At 38.2% G+C, this 14,297-nt stretch overlaps 1 protein-coding gene across 2 annotated transcripts; it reads right to left on the bottom strand.

The window, feature by feature from the left end:
• Window positions 1-529: 529 nt before the first annotated feature.
• Window positions 530-12,420, bottom strand: GEMIN2 (gem nuclear organelle associated protein 2). 2 transcript variants are annotated; one of them, XM_070755231.1, is made up of 10 exons: window positions 12,153-12,420; window positions 9,698-9,782; window positions 8,991-9,080; window positions 7,394-7,465; window positions 6,693-6,806; window positions 5,207-5,251; window positions 2,974-3,042; window positions 1,840-1,950; window positions 1,410-1,468; window positions 530-748 (listed from the first exon to the last, which is right to left on the bottom strand). In XM_070755231.1, exons 1-10 carry the CDS (start codon window positions 12,272-12,274, stop codon window positions 709-711), a joined length of 807 nt encoding a protein of 268 aa, XP_070611332.1. In that variant the 5' UTR covers window positions 12,275-12,420; the 3' UTR covers window positions 530-708. The 2 variants fall into 2 exon arrangements, with proteins under 2 accessions (XP_070611332.1, XP_070611324.1); XM_070755223.1 differs by having other exon boundaries at window positions 7,394-7,453; window positions 12,153-12,399.
• Between the last annotated feature and the right edge of the window lie 1,877 nt (window positions 12,421-14,297).

A 14,297-nucleotide genomic window follows, 5' to 3' on the forward strand; every position in this document is an offset into this window, starting at 1 on the left:
GTAAGTTATTGAAAACTTATCTTTGTAGCCAGGCATGGGGAAACTGACATATCCCACAACTATCTTGGTTTGTGTATGGTTTAAATGGATCGTGTGATTATTTTACTATAAGGGTTTTTAAATTGTTTTTAAAATATTGGATTTGTACACTGTTTATTGTTGTGAGCTGCCCCGAGTCTTCGGAAAGGGGCGGCATACAAATCTAATACATTATTATTTATTATTATTATTATTATTATTATTATTATTATTAAATCCCAGACTGGACAATGAAGAAACATTCTGAAGAAAGGTGATGGCAAACTATTTCCATGGTATTTCCAAGAGAACAATGTGGATGCATTGTCTGAATTAAGACAGCATTTTAAATCCTCCATATTTACACTTAAAATGTTTTTAAAATGTTATTGATTAGTTTACTTCAGTTCTTCTGGGTTTTAATAAGACACTTATTGATTCATTGTGTAGTACCTCTCATAAAGAGATATAGTTTCTATGCAGATCAAAAAAGCTGAATTATGGACAATAATTTATAAGAAAATATTTTATTAACATCTCAAGTCTGTTTTCTTAAAAAAACCCACCACCAAATATACAAGTATCCACTAAGGTCACATTGGAATACGTGGTGCATCCATTCTTCATACTTCAGTCATGAAAGTACTGCCTGAGAAAGAAACTTGTGTATGTATAGTTTCCAGATGTTTATCAGGATGCCTCATCAGCCAGGTCATATTGGTCAAAATATCTGTTAGATTGGAGGAAAAAAATACTAGTAAAATCTTCAGACAAATTTTGAACAAAGAAATACAAAATTTCACTTATAACTTGCCTAGATTTCCATTTCGTTGAATAGTGGTGTGAGATTTATACTATTTTAACTACTCTTCAGGTGCTTTCCAATGCAAGACACTTTGAACTGATCTTTGCATGGAATCGGAGCATGTGTTTCAAGGCCTAGCATTTGAAGCCAAGACGGCATGGAGATACCTTATAAAAGAGGGTGCAAACAATATTGAATTTGATTATGCCATTTTAAGCTCTTGTCTCTCTAGAATACACAATACTGAATGAGGAGACATGAGAAATCAGAGAAACATAAATGATATTGCTATGTATTAGTTGTTGCCAATGAAATGTAATATTATATAAAATAATCCGATAATTTACTTTATAAGTCTCTGGAAAGAAACAAAATATAGAATTGGGTTAAAATTACAAGCTAATTAATTAATTAATTGGACTTTTATGCCACCCAACTCCCAGAGGACTCTTATTACTGCAAAACATTATTGTTATTATTGCAAAACAAAGCTCATGTAAGTAATGGTGCAGACTCTTGAGGACAATGGTGGAGAGATTTCCTTTAATAGTCAAGTTAGTACACTAATTAAATTAATTTGCCATACCTTCCAACCAAACAAATCAACAAGTTTAGAGCAGACACTTTTTCTTCATTCTTGTTCTCCTGCATTAAAGGGAAGAAAAGCATTTAAGTACTGTAGTTTGTTTCACCAAAATTCAAGCAGTTGTTTTATGTCATTTATTACAAATTTCCAACAAATTACAATGGATTTTGGCAACTGTGATTGACAGCTCTACTAAATATATTTGTAGAAAACACAACTCTTTTAGATATTCATTGAATTCATTAAAAGTCTGAAAACAACAAAGCCACATTTTGAACATTTAATATAACTGGTATTGCCCTTTTTTAAAATTTTGACTCATTCTGAAATATCAACATATATACATATTTCAGTGAATTGATGGCTTCAAACAATTAGCATAATTAGATCTTCTAGTATTCCCCTACAATGATCAACTAGTTCACCTTACCTCTAGTATTCTCACTTCAGAGCATTTCCTAGCCAGTTGTCGAATTAGAGAGTGAGCCTCTGGTAATAATGGTTTCTCCAGACAAGCTAACAAAGCATAAAGCCATCTGCCCTAGAGAAATTTTAAGAAATTGCAATAAGAAATTAAAGATAAAACCATCTTTGCATTGTTTCTTTGTATCTCCATGAACTTATCCATGTCAGTTTCTTGGCAACAATGCAAATTAGTTTCCATTGTCACCTGGGGGGTTTGTTTTGTTTGGCTATTGTCTAGTTTTTTACTTTTCAGTACAGATTTGGGATTTCTTAATTAACAGTCCTCCAACCAACAATTAGGTTCAGTCAGGTTATTAATTTTTTTTTAATAGATCCCACTAAACTTTACTTAGAGGGGAAATAGATTGTTTTTGAATGCATGGTGATAAGACCACGGATAAATAGGTACAAATTCTGTATTTCTTAGATCAATTAATGCACATATTTAATAGAGCTTATAGATGGAGGATCAGTCTTTTCAGAATCTGGGTATGACTGCAGGAGGCCTGTACACATTTGAAAAAACTTTATATAGTAATGGATTATGAAGCTTTGTGTGAAAATAGCAAATTGTTTTACAGATTGCACATGAGAACTATAATATTTTGTATTTGATTGTTCAAAATATTTAATGAGAAGGACTGTGAAAAACCAATTTAGGATGCAGTGAGCGCTGACTTGCTATTCTTTTTATAGAGCCATGTGTACAGCATGAACTTTAGCAATGATGGCGAACCTTTTTCAGCACGCTCGTTGGGGCCACAACCTGGAAGAGAGGCTGGCCCGGGGGCATGCCAGAAAATGAATTTCTGGTTTCTGGCGTGCAAACCAGTCTTCTGGTTACTGCTGTGCATACGTGAGCACTGATCAGCTGGATATATATACATACTAGGAACGGAAGGCAATTCAAAATTCAAAAAGAGCAAATTCAAACCACTCATCTTAGGGGGAGATATCCTTTTTATAGCTTTACTAAAAGCCAGGAAAGTACTCATGTTGACAATTCCAGATTAAAAGAAATAATAAATAAATGAGTTTCCTTCAATTTTAATTTCAATGGGGAACTCAATGCCTCTTACAACATAAAACTGCAAGTTACCAGTTCTGGAGTAAATTCTTTTTCCACCAGCCAGTTTGTCAAGTATTCCAAGACACTGGTCACAGTTGCCTTTTGGGATAGAAAAACAGCTGTTAAAATTTTGCATGGTGGGTCTTTTTTTCCTCGTGCACTTGACAGATTTATAATTAGGTATTTTATACAAATCCTAGAAGAATTCAGTATATGAATAATTACTACAAATAAATATTATTTTACAATCTTAGGAAATAGTTGCTGAAACAGCTTGTCCTAAAAATAATTTTTTTAAAATATGCAATATAGTATAAAGAAAATACATAATATAGTTTTTAATATATTAAAATGAATTAAAGAGCCATCAAAACTGTTTTTACCACTTCTATCAATTTACTATTTTGTTTAGATCTTCCTACCACTATCTCTTCTAGTGATGTTACTGGATTCTTTGGGTTATAGGCCTAATCTCCTAATCATTTTTTTTAATATTCACAGCAGAATGGAAAATTGTTTTGTTGCAAGTGAAAGGGATTACAGTGATCCCTCTATTATCGCGAGGGTTCCGTTCCAAGACCCCTCGCGATAATCGATTTTTCGCGATGTAGGGTTGCGGAAGTAAAAACACCATCTGCGCATGCGCGCCCTTTTTTTCTATGGCCGCGCATGCGTAGATGGTGGAGTTTGCGTTCCCCGCCGCCCACGCAAAGGGGAAACCCAATTCGGCTCCTCGCTGCTGCTGCGCTACCGGGCAGATCAGCTGCTCAGCGGCCGAAGGAACCTTCCCTGGGTCTTCCCGGCCGCCCACGCAAAGGGGAAACCCCGGCTCCTCGCTGATGCCCGCCGCTCGCCCGCCCGCCAGCAAGAGGGGGAAGACCCAGGGAAGGTTCCTTCGGCCGCCCAGCAGCTGATCTGCTCAGCGCAGCAGCAGTGAGCAGACGAAGATTGGGGTTTCCCAGCCGCCCACGCAAAGGGGAAACTCCGGCTCCTCGCTGATGCCCCCGCTCGCCCGCCCGCCAGCAAGAGGGGGAGAGATAGAGAAATAGAGAGAAGGAAAGAAAGAGATGAGAGAGGGAGGAAGAGAGTGTGAGAGAGGAAGAAGCAAGATAGAGAGAGAAAGAAAGATGAGAAAGGAAGGAAGAGAGTGACATCATTGGTGGAAAAATCGCGATATAGCGTTTCGCGAAGATTGAGATCGTGAAACTCGAGGGATCACTGTATTGTAAATTTATATGAAAAGTGGAAATTACTGTAGGTATGCTGCCAACTGATTCCTGTTAGGATACTTTTTATTATTAGTAGGATTATTAGTAGGAGACCTGAATCTAGCTTCTCTATAATAGAACTTACATTAACGGTTAAAGTGGCCCCATCAATGGGAATTTTCCAGACGCTTTTCAAGGTACAACTCATCTGGAGAATCTTTAAGAATTGGTTATTTACCACCTGTATGTTATTTATGATGTGTTATTGTACTATAGGCTTGTTCTTATAGTGCATTTCTTTCTCTTATTCTTAATTGTGTAAAATTTTAATTTGTTGTCAGCTATCATAAGTGTAGAAAATTCAAACACATAAATTAAAACAATCAGTCTATATCTGAATATATGGTGGAATAACTCTAAAAAATTGGCCATCAACAAGGCAAATAATTACTGAACTCTGAAATTCCTGATTCTTTGTATCTCTCCATCTTTGCTATATCTTTAAAAAATCTTTCCTCTTATTAACAATTTATATCTAACATATTTAAAACATACTTATCACTATTTTAAGGCTAATAATCTTTAGCGTACTTCAGATCTTGAGCAATACATTTCTAATTGGGATTACAGGTAGTCCTTGATTTACAATCATTTGTTTAATGTCCATTTGAAGTTAAGTCACAGAAAAGTGATTTAAAACAATTTTTCACACTTATGACCATTGCAGCATGTCCATGGTCATGTGATCAACATTCAGGTGCTTGGCATTTGGTTCATATTTATAATGATTGCAGTGTCCTTTTGAGACCCTCTGACAGGCAAAGTCAATGGAAAGTCAGAGTCACTTAACTCTAGCAAGAAAGGTCCTAAAATGAGCCAAAACTCGCTTAACTGTCTCACTTAGCAACAGACATTTTGGGCTCAATTATGATGGTAAATATCAAAGTTCAGGTGATTTAAGCAAGCTATAGAGGCAGGAGGAAAAAGGTAAAGCTGGATTCACCATACCATGACTGAATAGAAATGAAACCGACAATAAAAGTAAAGTACAGTACCTGATTCATTCTGCTAACAATGCTCAACAATGGAGGAAAGCCAATCTGAATGAAAAGAAACCAAAATATGTCGGATTTTAAATGGCTGGAAATCTAAATACTTAATTTTAGATCTGAACATTAGTTTGCAATTGTCATTCTTTAGGAGAGATTGTATAGATATTTTGAATGTTTAGAGTTTTGTTAAACTATAATTCATTTATTCAAAACATTTACATAGTTGTCCATCTTATATCAACTTCTGTGTGAATAGCAAGTCATAATGTACAGTGATCCCTCGATTATCGCGAGGGTTACGTTCCAAGACCTCTCGCAATAATCAATTTTCCGCAGTATAGTGGTGCGGAAGTAAAAACACCATCTGCGCATGCGCGCCCTTTTTCCATGGCCGCGCATGCGCAGATGGTGGAGCCGGGGAGCGATGTAAGTGCGGAAGCTGACAAAGATTGCTTTGAATGTCGGCTGCCCCCGCCCCCCCAGCGCGTCCGGCGCCCTCGCCGCTACCGCCCGCCGGCCGGCCGCCCGCTCCACCCCTCTCACCGGCTTTCGGACACGGTCCTCCTGCAGCAGCGCTGCCGAGCAGATCAGCTGCTGGGCAGCCGAAGAAACCTTCCCTGGGTCTTCCCCGCCGCCCACGCAAAGGGGAAACCCCGATCTTCGGCTCCTTGCTACTGCTGCGCTGCCGAGCAGATCAGCTGCTGGGCGGCCGAAGAAACCTTCCCTGGGTCTTCCCCGCCGCCCACACAAAGGGGAAACCCCGATCTTCGGCTCCTCGCTGCTGCCCGCCCACCCGCCCGCCGCTCGAGAGCAAGAGGGGGAGAGATAGAGAGAGAGAAGGAAAGAAAGAGATGAGAGAGGGAGGAAGAGAGTGTGAGAGAGGAAGAAGCAAGATAGAGAAAGAGAGAAAGAAAGAAAGATGAGAAAGGAAGGAAGAGAGTGACGTCATCAGGTGGGAAAAACCGCGGTATAGCAAAAAAAACCGCGGACGTATTTTTAATTTATTATTTTTTGAAAAACCGTGGTGTAGCGTTTCGCGAAGATCGAGATCGCGAAAATCGAGGGATCACTGTAATTAAATTTTAGAAATATGCAACAATTACCATTTGCTTCTCTTGAAGCTTAAAATTTAAAAAATATGATATCTATCTAAATATTAAAGTCTGCTTTTCTAATGTATATTTATAACCATGTTCCCCACAAATAAAACCAATACACAATTAAACTAATTTGAAAGAGAAATAAAAAAATACATCTCCAATAATATTCTTTTTCTTAGTAATACTTTTCTAAAAGAGTTCCCAGGGTAGTGTGGCCATTGGGAAGACCTGTTTAACCCTACCAAATGCATATTGTAAATATTCTAAATATTTTAAGGATGAGCATATGTACAAACTTCATACATATTTCACAACATGCAAGCAAACTCTGGATCAAAATATAGCTATTTAAAGGTGATATAATTATTTAGGACAGATTTAACACTCACCTGTACATAATCAATTCCTGGACTTTCATCAGTTAAGATTTGATCTGTTAATTCTAAATACAACTTTTCACCTAAGCAGAATTTTTTCCAACCTTCTTCATCATCTGTTGTGGGCTGAACAATTTGAAAAAAAAAAAAAGCAAGTTATCTTTTCTATTTAATAAATTGATTTGTGTTTGTTTTCTCCCCAACGTATTTTCTTTTATTCAAGGTTCTGCAGTTTTTATTTTTAATTTAAAGTAGTTAAGGTGAGGTTGACGCAGGAAATCCATGATTTGGGCTGGTGGATATCAGCAGCAGCAGAAGCCACCCACAAAGATAGGGGGAGGAGAAAGAGGCTGCTAGAGGAAAAGTTCCATAATTTTTAGCTAAATAATGCTTTCAATGCATATATAAAGGACTACACAGGAAACAAATATAACTTCTGAACTCTAGTTAAGTCTGAATGTGTAGGGTTGCAAGGCATCACAGTACAAACCAGGAAGTGAGTTCTAATCCTGTCTTAGGCACAAAGCCAATTGGGGAACCTTGGGTTAGTCACTGTCAGACCTAGGAAAGAGGCAATGGCAAAGCACTTCTGAAAAACCTTTCCCAAAAAACTATATGAACTTGTCCAGGCATTCTGTGAGAATCTGATACAACTGAACAGAAGGGGGGGGGGGGGACTTTATAGTATACTGAAAATATTACATTTTACTTACTATTGTTACATTACTGTCCAAGTGCTGTGCTTTCCAGTGATCCCTGTGCTTGTTCACACTCTGAAAGATAAACTTTTTATCAATTAAAATATTCTAATTAACAAACATTTGACCACTTTAACATATACTTGCAGGTGGTAGAAACTATACATAGAAACAGTATTCTTGTCACATACAGCAAAAATACCTCTTCTGTGATTATGCTCGCTGAACTATTTCTTTGGATTGTTCCTTTCTGTTTTAGAGTGGCTATTCTTAGCCCTAATTCCTTAATTTATACAATCAGTTAAATTTAAATCAGATTACAATCTTTTTAAAAATAATGTTTATTATTATATTATATTGTTATATTATTAAATAGAATTTAGCAGGGAGGGCATGCTCTAAATTCTTTCTATAAGTGATTTTAGTTGGACCTAAAAATTCCACCTTTCTTTAAGTGTCTACCCCATAGAAAGGCAATCCCTCTTGAGATCTAGATTTTCCCAATCTTGTTACATTCTTGCATAGTATTAAAGTCTTGGCTGTTTTCCTGTGGCACTTGGGCCAGTAGACTAAGGGAGTTCTATTGGCTGATGATGTTTTTTTTGTAAACTGGCATTGTGTTTTGAGAGTTTGTTTACAAGATTGGACATAAGTCTGTTTGCTATCCAGAGTCTGGCAGGAGTTGGGAAGCCTATAAATCCAACAAACAAGCAAAGAAATTGTTGTGATTCAGCCTGAGGCTGCTCAGGGACCAGCTGTGTCTCTGCTGGCTCCATGCCCGGAGGAGGATGATAGCGCAGAGGAGGGGGCTGAACAGTCGGACGGGGGAGAGGAGAGTCAGGAATGGGATGAAGGAGAACAGCATGAGAGCCCGGGGGGGGGGGGGGGGCTCTCCCCAGCCAGTAGCTTGCAGTCATTAGGTGATGACGCACAAGCTGTCATTGACATGAGACAGAGACGTTCAGAGCAACGAAAGGAGCAGTTAAAGAAATATTTTCACCATTGAATTAGAAACAGCTGGGTTTCGGTGTGGTCCTCATCAGCAGGGTTTAAAAGGCAGGCAAGGCCTTAAAGCCATGTGGAGTGTTATCAATTGGAGTTGCGGTGACCTGTTTTGATTATCAGCGTCTCTGATCTTGGCTTGTGGCCTCGCAGTCTGGAAGACTCGTGGGAGGCGTCTGTTTGCTATCTACAGCTTCATCTTGGCAGCAAGAATCTGGTATTGCTTCATGGACTATTCCCTTCATGTATATATTTGAAGTTCCAGCGTTTTTCCTGTTTGTAAGGACATTTTCTGTTACCTGTGTTTTCCTTGAATTATATAAACCGCCTCTGCCTTTTACCAGTGTGTCTGGATTCTCTTTTTGGGTTGGTATTGGCTTCTGGAGTGACCCAGACAGAACACAAATTATATGGATTTTTATTCTAACTTTGGTTTTAATGTTGCACACCAGGGCCCCCAAACTTTTCAATTCACTGACCCCCTTCATAAAGTTCAAACTGTTCATTGATCCCCAAGACCTATTACAAGAAAATACATACTACTTTTACTATTACTGCAAATAACAATGTATGTATGTATGTATGTATGTATGTATGTATGTATGTATACCTGGCGTATAGTTGAAAAATGAGACACTTGTTGCTGTTGCCATTTCAGAGTTGGAGAATATCCTTCAGGAGCAGGTTGACACCCAGAAAGCTAAAAAAAACCACAGTCAACACAATGAGAATATTAAGAAGATCATGTTATTCACATATACAAAAATATTTTTTTTAAAAGCAGGATTACCTACAATGAAGAATTGCACTTTAATGATGAAATAATTTGCATAAATGGCAAAATTGATCTGTTTGATCATGGAGAAAACAATAAGTACTTTTCTATAGGACTGGAAACGCTTTATTAATTTTTTTTTAATTGAAAAGGGATAAAATGCCTTGATGATTTTTGAATTAGCTGATTGAAAAAAATCAAATATGGGAAGAAGTGAATTATATGATGTAACTTGATAGAAATAGGAGTGATATTACGTATGCTGGTAACTGCTGTAGGAAAGATCAGAAGTTGCTTCTTTAAATAAATAAAATTATATTTTATCTGTTTTTTAAAAATTAATAGTAATAATAAAAGAATGTCATATTCAATTTTAAAAGAGACACTACCATTTTGTAGGATGAGCCAACATGCAGATGGATTATGTAATTACAAAATTGGCAATCTCTTAAAAGTATTGTACTGTTAACATCTAATCATCATGAACAGTACACTTGTATTTTATGATGCTTATAATTATTATTTTTTTTAAAAAAACCTACTGAAATATTTGCAGTCTGCCTCTTTTTCAGTTTCTTGGGATCAATCTGGGCCACAACAACATCGGGACATTTTGCAGCTTCAATCCTACAAAATAAAAATGTTTGCAATTCTAAATGCTTTTTGATTTCTAATTAAACTTAATTTAGGAATTAAAGAATGAAGCCTACAAAATCCTTAAAAATAATTCCAGCTTTGTCTGCTTATCAGTCTGGGTTTTTCAAAATGAGATAAAGTGAGTGGGATTGTTACTTATCAAATGTAAGAATCCATTCTAATGGATTAAAGTTTGAACAAAACTAGGCTATATGGTGTATTCTTTGAAAAGCTGCCATAATTAATTTAGTTTTAAAATTGATTTGGATTCATGGCACAATGCAGAAATGTTTCAGGTGTTTTTCATTCCATTCAATCCAGCACTCAAATCATTTAGTTATACCAGGGCTGCATGTCTTATTTATCATGAACTAATATTCCTAGAGTTTTTAAAAAATTGGCAAAACCCAAAGAAATCACTATGAGAAGAACAGTACAAATAGATTCAAAGCCGCATTTCAGTATTATCTGTTCTTTTAAAGCTGAAACTCTTGTAGTAATAATCCAGGTCATATGATTATCCCAAAGATGCTTTTTCAGGAGGAAACTGCACTTTTTTCTTTCAAAGATGTTTCGCTTCTAATCCAAGAAGCTTTGGCAATTCTAACAGGATAAGTGAGGAATGGAAGGATTTATACTCTTTGCAGACTGCTGGTAATCTGCACCCTTTTAACAGTGGTTCTTAACCTTTCTAATGCCGCGACCCCTTAATACAGTTTCTCATGTTTTGTTGCCCCCAACCATAAGTCTAGCGTCAATTCTCCCAACAGAGCTTTAAGCTGATTGGCAGGAAGGTCAGGGGGACATCCCCACTGTAAACACCTCATTTGTCCGATTGTAAAAATATGTTCCAAAGGATCTAGAATAGAAGCTTTAGTTCCTAACACCATGGGAAATATGTCCTTTCCTATGGTGACCCCTGTGAAATGGTCATTCAACCCCCAAAGGAGTCCACTCCTGACCCCCAGGTTGGGAACCACTGTTTTAGGGTAATTGAAGCACTTGGGAGGTTTATCTGTGTCCTCAGAATAGTGGTCCTGGTTCCTCTAGTCTGCAATTTTTCTCTGGAAATCCATTCCTACTTGCACAAAGGGCGAAAGCAGGAGCACTACTCATGTGACCATGAGGGTACAAACTTTCAAGTGCTTCAACAACCCTCTAAAGCAGGGGTCTCCAACCTTGGCAACTTTAAGAGAACCAAGATTAAAGACTAGAAAGTATGAAAGAGAAATTTTAAATCAACTGAAACTTAAATGAATATTGAAAACTTAATATAGGGGAGAAAAGGGGAATAACCAATGTGAATACTAAATGGACTGTCATGTACCTTTTCTTTTTGTTATCCGTCTACATTGTATTACATTGTGATGTATATGGTGTGTTTCTTAAATGTTTTATAAATAAAAAACTTTTTAATTAAAAAAAAAGACTTGTGGACTATGGAAGTTGATGTCCACCAGCCTTAAAATTGCCAAGGTTGGAGAGCCCTGCTCTAAAAGGATGCAAATTACCAGCTGTCTGCAGGGCAAATCCTTCCATTCTCCACTATCCTGTCAGGGCTGAAGAAGGTTCATGGTTGAGAAGCAAAACATCTTCAAAAGGGAAAAAAAACACACACAAAAGTCCAGTTGCCTCCTGAAAAGCACCTTTGGGAGGGATCTCAAAGATTTTAGCCCCTGGCCAACGAATGATTGTATGATTGCTATATGAATGACTGGAATTGATTTTTAATACAATTAGGGCTTTTAGTTAACCATGTAGTTTTAATTTAATTGGATTAATTTTATTGAAATGTACTGTTTTTCATATGCTGTGAGTCTTTAGAGAAAGGCGGCATAGAAATCCAATCAATCAATCAATCAATCAATCAATCAATCAATAAATATCCTTCCTTTTTTCATGCAGGAAATCCCACCACCACAAAAGCAAACCGCCATATTGCATTATCAGTAGCAAGGCTATATATACACCCAGGTGAGCTTCTGAAGTACTGTACTTTTGTCAGGTCCTTACCAGAACCGTTAAACCGCAGGGGTAGGTAAAGTTGGCTCTTCTATGACTTATGGACTTCAACTCCCAGAATTCCTGAGCCAATCATGCTAACTAGGGAATTCTGGGAGTTGTAGTCCGCATGTCATAGAAGAGCCAGGTTTGCCTACCCCTGCTTCACCGTGATTCAATAAGCGCTTCTACTTCCATGCAAGCCGCACAGGAGTAAATATCAACAGAGCGGCCATTTTTTATATCGATATTAGCGCCAGGTTTAACCCCCATACAACTTCGCCCCCTCAAACAAAGCGCAGCCCCAACCCGCGTCACCCTCCCTCGGCGGTGAAGAAACTCCCGACCAATTCACTTAACTGGACCCGCTTTAAATACTCCTGAGGGGTCCGGGGGGGCACCGTGGGGTCGAAGTCGTCCGCGAGGTCGCAGTCCTCCACGGGTAAGAGGCGGGGCATCAGCTCCTCCACCGCGGACTCCATTGAGCCCCTGGAAGCGCGCCGCGGCCTCGCCCGGCACCGGCAACGCTCGCGCGGAGAGACGCCCGACGCTCCCGGGGCCGCGCCACGGTTCAGCCCTGAGTCTAACTCAACAGACTGCGCACGCGCGCCCCTTCCTCTTCGTCCGAGGGGCTGGACCAGAGCGGCGGGCGGGCGATTTGTTTTTCTTTATAAGCTTTTTGTTTGCTACTCCCGTTTCGGAACCGAATGATTCGGGGCGGCGTTTTTCAAGTTTGGATACGCTTCTGTTTGCAGTTCTAGCTCTTTTAATCGTTACTTTCTATGCTATGTTTATATAAACCACTATCCTATACTTGAAACATAGAAGATTGACGGCAGAAAAAGGCCTCATGGTCCATCCTGTCTGCCCTTATACTATTTCTTGTATTTTATCTTAGGATGGATATATGTTTATCCCAGGCATGTTTAAATTCAGTTACTGTGGATTTACCAACCACGTCTTCTGAAAGTTTGTTCCAAGCATCTACTACTCTTTCAGTAAAATAATGTTTTCTCACGTTGCTTCTGATCTTTCCCCCAACTAACCACAGATTGTACCCCCTTGTTCTCGGGTTCACTTTCCTATTAAAAACACTTCTCTCCTGAACCTTATTTAACCCTTTAACCTATTTAAATGTTTCGATCATGTCCCCCCTTTCCCTTCTGTCCTCCAGACCAGTGTTTCCCAACCTTGGCCACTTGAAGATATCTGGACTTCAACTCCCAGAATTCCCCAGCCAGCATTTGCTGGCTGGGGAATTCTGGGAGTTGAAGTCCAAATATCTTCAAGTGTCCAAGGTTGGGAAACACTGCTCCAGACTATACAGATTGAGTTCGTTAAGTCTTTCCTAATGAGTTTTATGCTTAAGACCTTCCACCATTTTTGTAGCCTGTCTTTGAATCTGTTCAATTTTGTCAATATCTTTTTGTAGGTGAGGTCTCCAGAACTGAACAGTGTTCCAAATGTGGTCTCACCAGCGCTCCATACAGCGGGATCACAATTATTCCTGCTTGTTATACCTCTAGCTATGCAGCCAAGCATTATACAGGAACTTTTACTAATAGTTTTCCGGGGAGAAGGGGCCATATTGCAGTGTTTCTCAGTTATTTTCTGTTACGTCCCCCAGGAAGAAGTAAATATTTCGCGCCTCTCCAACTCTCTACCAGGATGATTGTTTGCAATATTCAGCACATTTTCAAGTGGCTTAGCATGATTAGAGTGTAATGTGTTTAAGTGGCACCTTAATTTATTTGGCTTTATGCTGTCCGCAGCCAACATTTTTAGACACAGTAAACATACCAATCTTTCCTCGTCTTCCACCATAGTCACAGTGAAGCCAAGTGCCACATACGCTTCGTCATATTTCCTCGTCTTAACTTTCGGGAAACTTACGTCTGTCTCATTATCTGCATCTCTCTGCTCCTTTCTTTTCATCCCTGTTAAAAAATTTTCCTTGGTGTCTCTTAAGCAGGGGTGGGCAATTAATTTTGCCATAGGGCCGCATGAGAAATTGGGATGGTTTTAGAGGGCCGAACTAATATAATCAATTCAGTTCTACCCAATAATATACAGTATTGGGTAGAACTGAGTTAATTATATTATATTATATTATATATATTATACATAATTATATATTATATAATATCTTGAACACCTGGTTCTTATCTAGAAAAGTTATAATTATATTATATATTATAATTATGTTATAATTATAAATTAAATTGCCCACCCCTGGTTTATAGTATACATATGCTGGTAACAGATACTAAATGAAAAAAGCTGAAATCATTTGGTCATTATCACTTCCCTATAATTCCAAATTATGAAACATTAGGATCCTGGAAAGTTCCCTTATCCAATTTTAAGTTAATAACTCAATCCATATAATGCTACCTGATTATTTCATTTTTTAAAAAATCCTAAAGTTGTCTAGTTTCTTTCTACTTCTATTTTTAATCTATCAAGGAACTTGTTTGCTTTCCATAAAAGGGGAGAGATTCATAT

This window comes from Erythrolamprus reginae, chromosome 1 (assembly GCF_031021105.1).
Source record: "Erythrolamprus reginae isolate rEryReg1 chromosome 1, rEryReg1.hap1, whole genome shotgun sequence".
Classification (NCBI taxonomy): domain Eukaryota; kingdom Metazoa; phylum Chordata; class Lepidosauria; order Squamata; family Dipsadidae; genus Erythrolamprus; species Erythrolamprus reginae.

Bases quoted from the DNA above. Each gene is read 5' to 3' on its own strand.
- GEMIN2 (XM_070755231.1), bottom strand. From the start codon at position 12,274: ATGGAGTCCGCGGTGGAGGAGCTGATGCCCCGCCTCTTACCCGTGGAG. The intron at 9,783-12,152 runs GTTAAGTGAATT...TTTATTTTGTAG, and splicing joins GAGTATTTAAAGCGGGTCCA to GATTGAAGCTGCAAAATGTC. The intron at 9,081-9,697 runs GTAGGTTTTTTT...GGTTTTTTTTAG, and splicing joins GGCAGACTGCAAATATTTCA to CTTTCTGGGTGTCAACCTGC.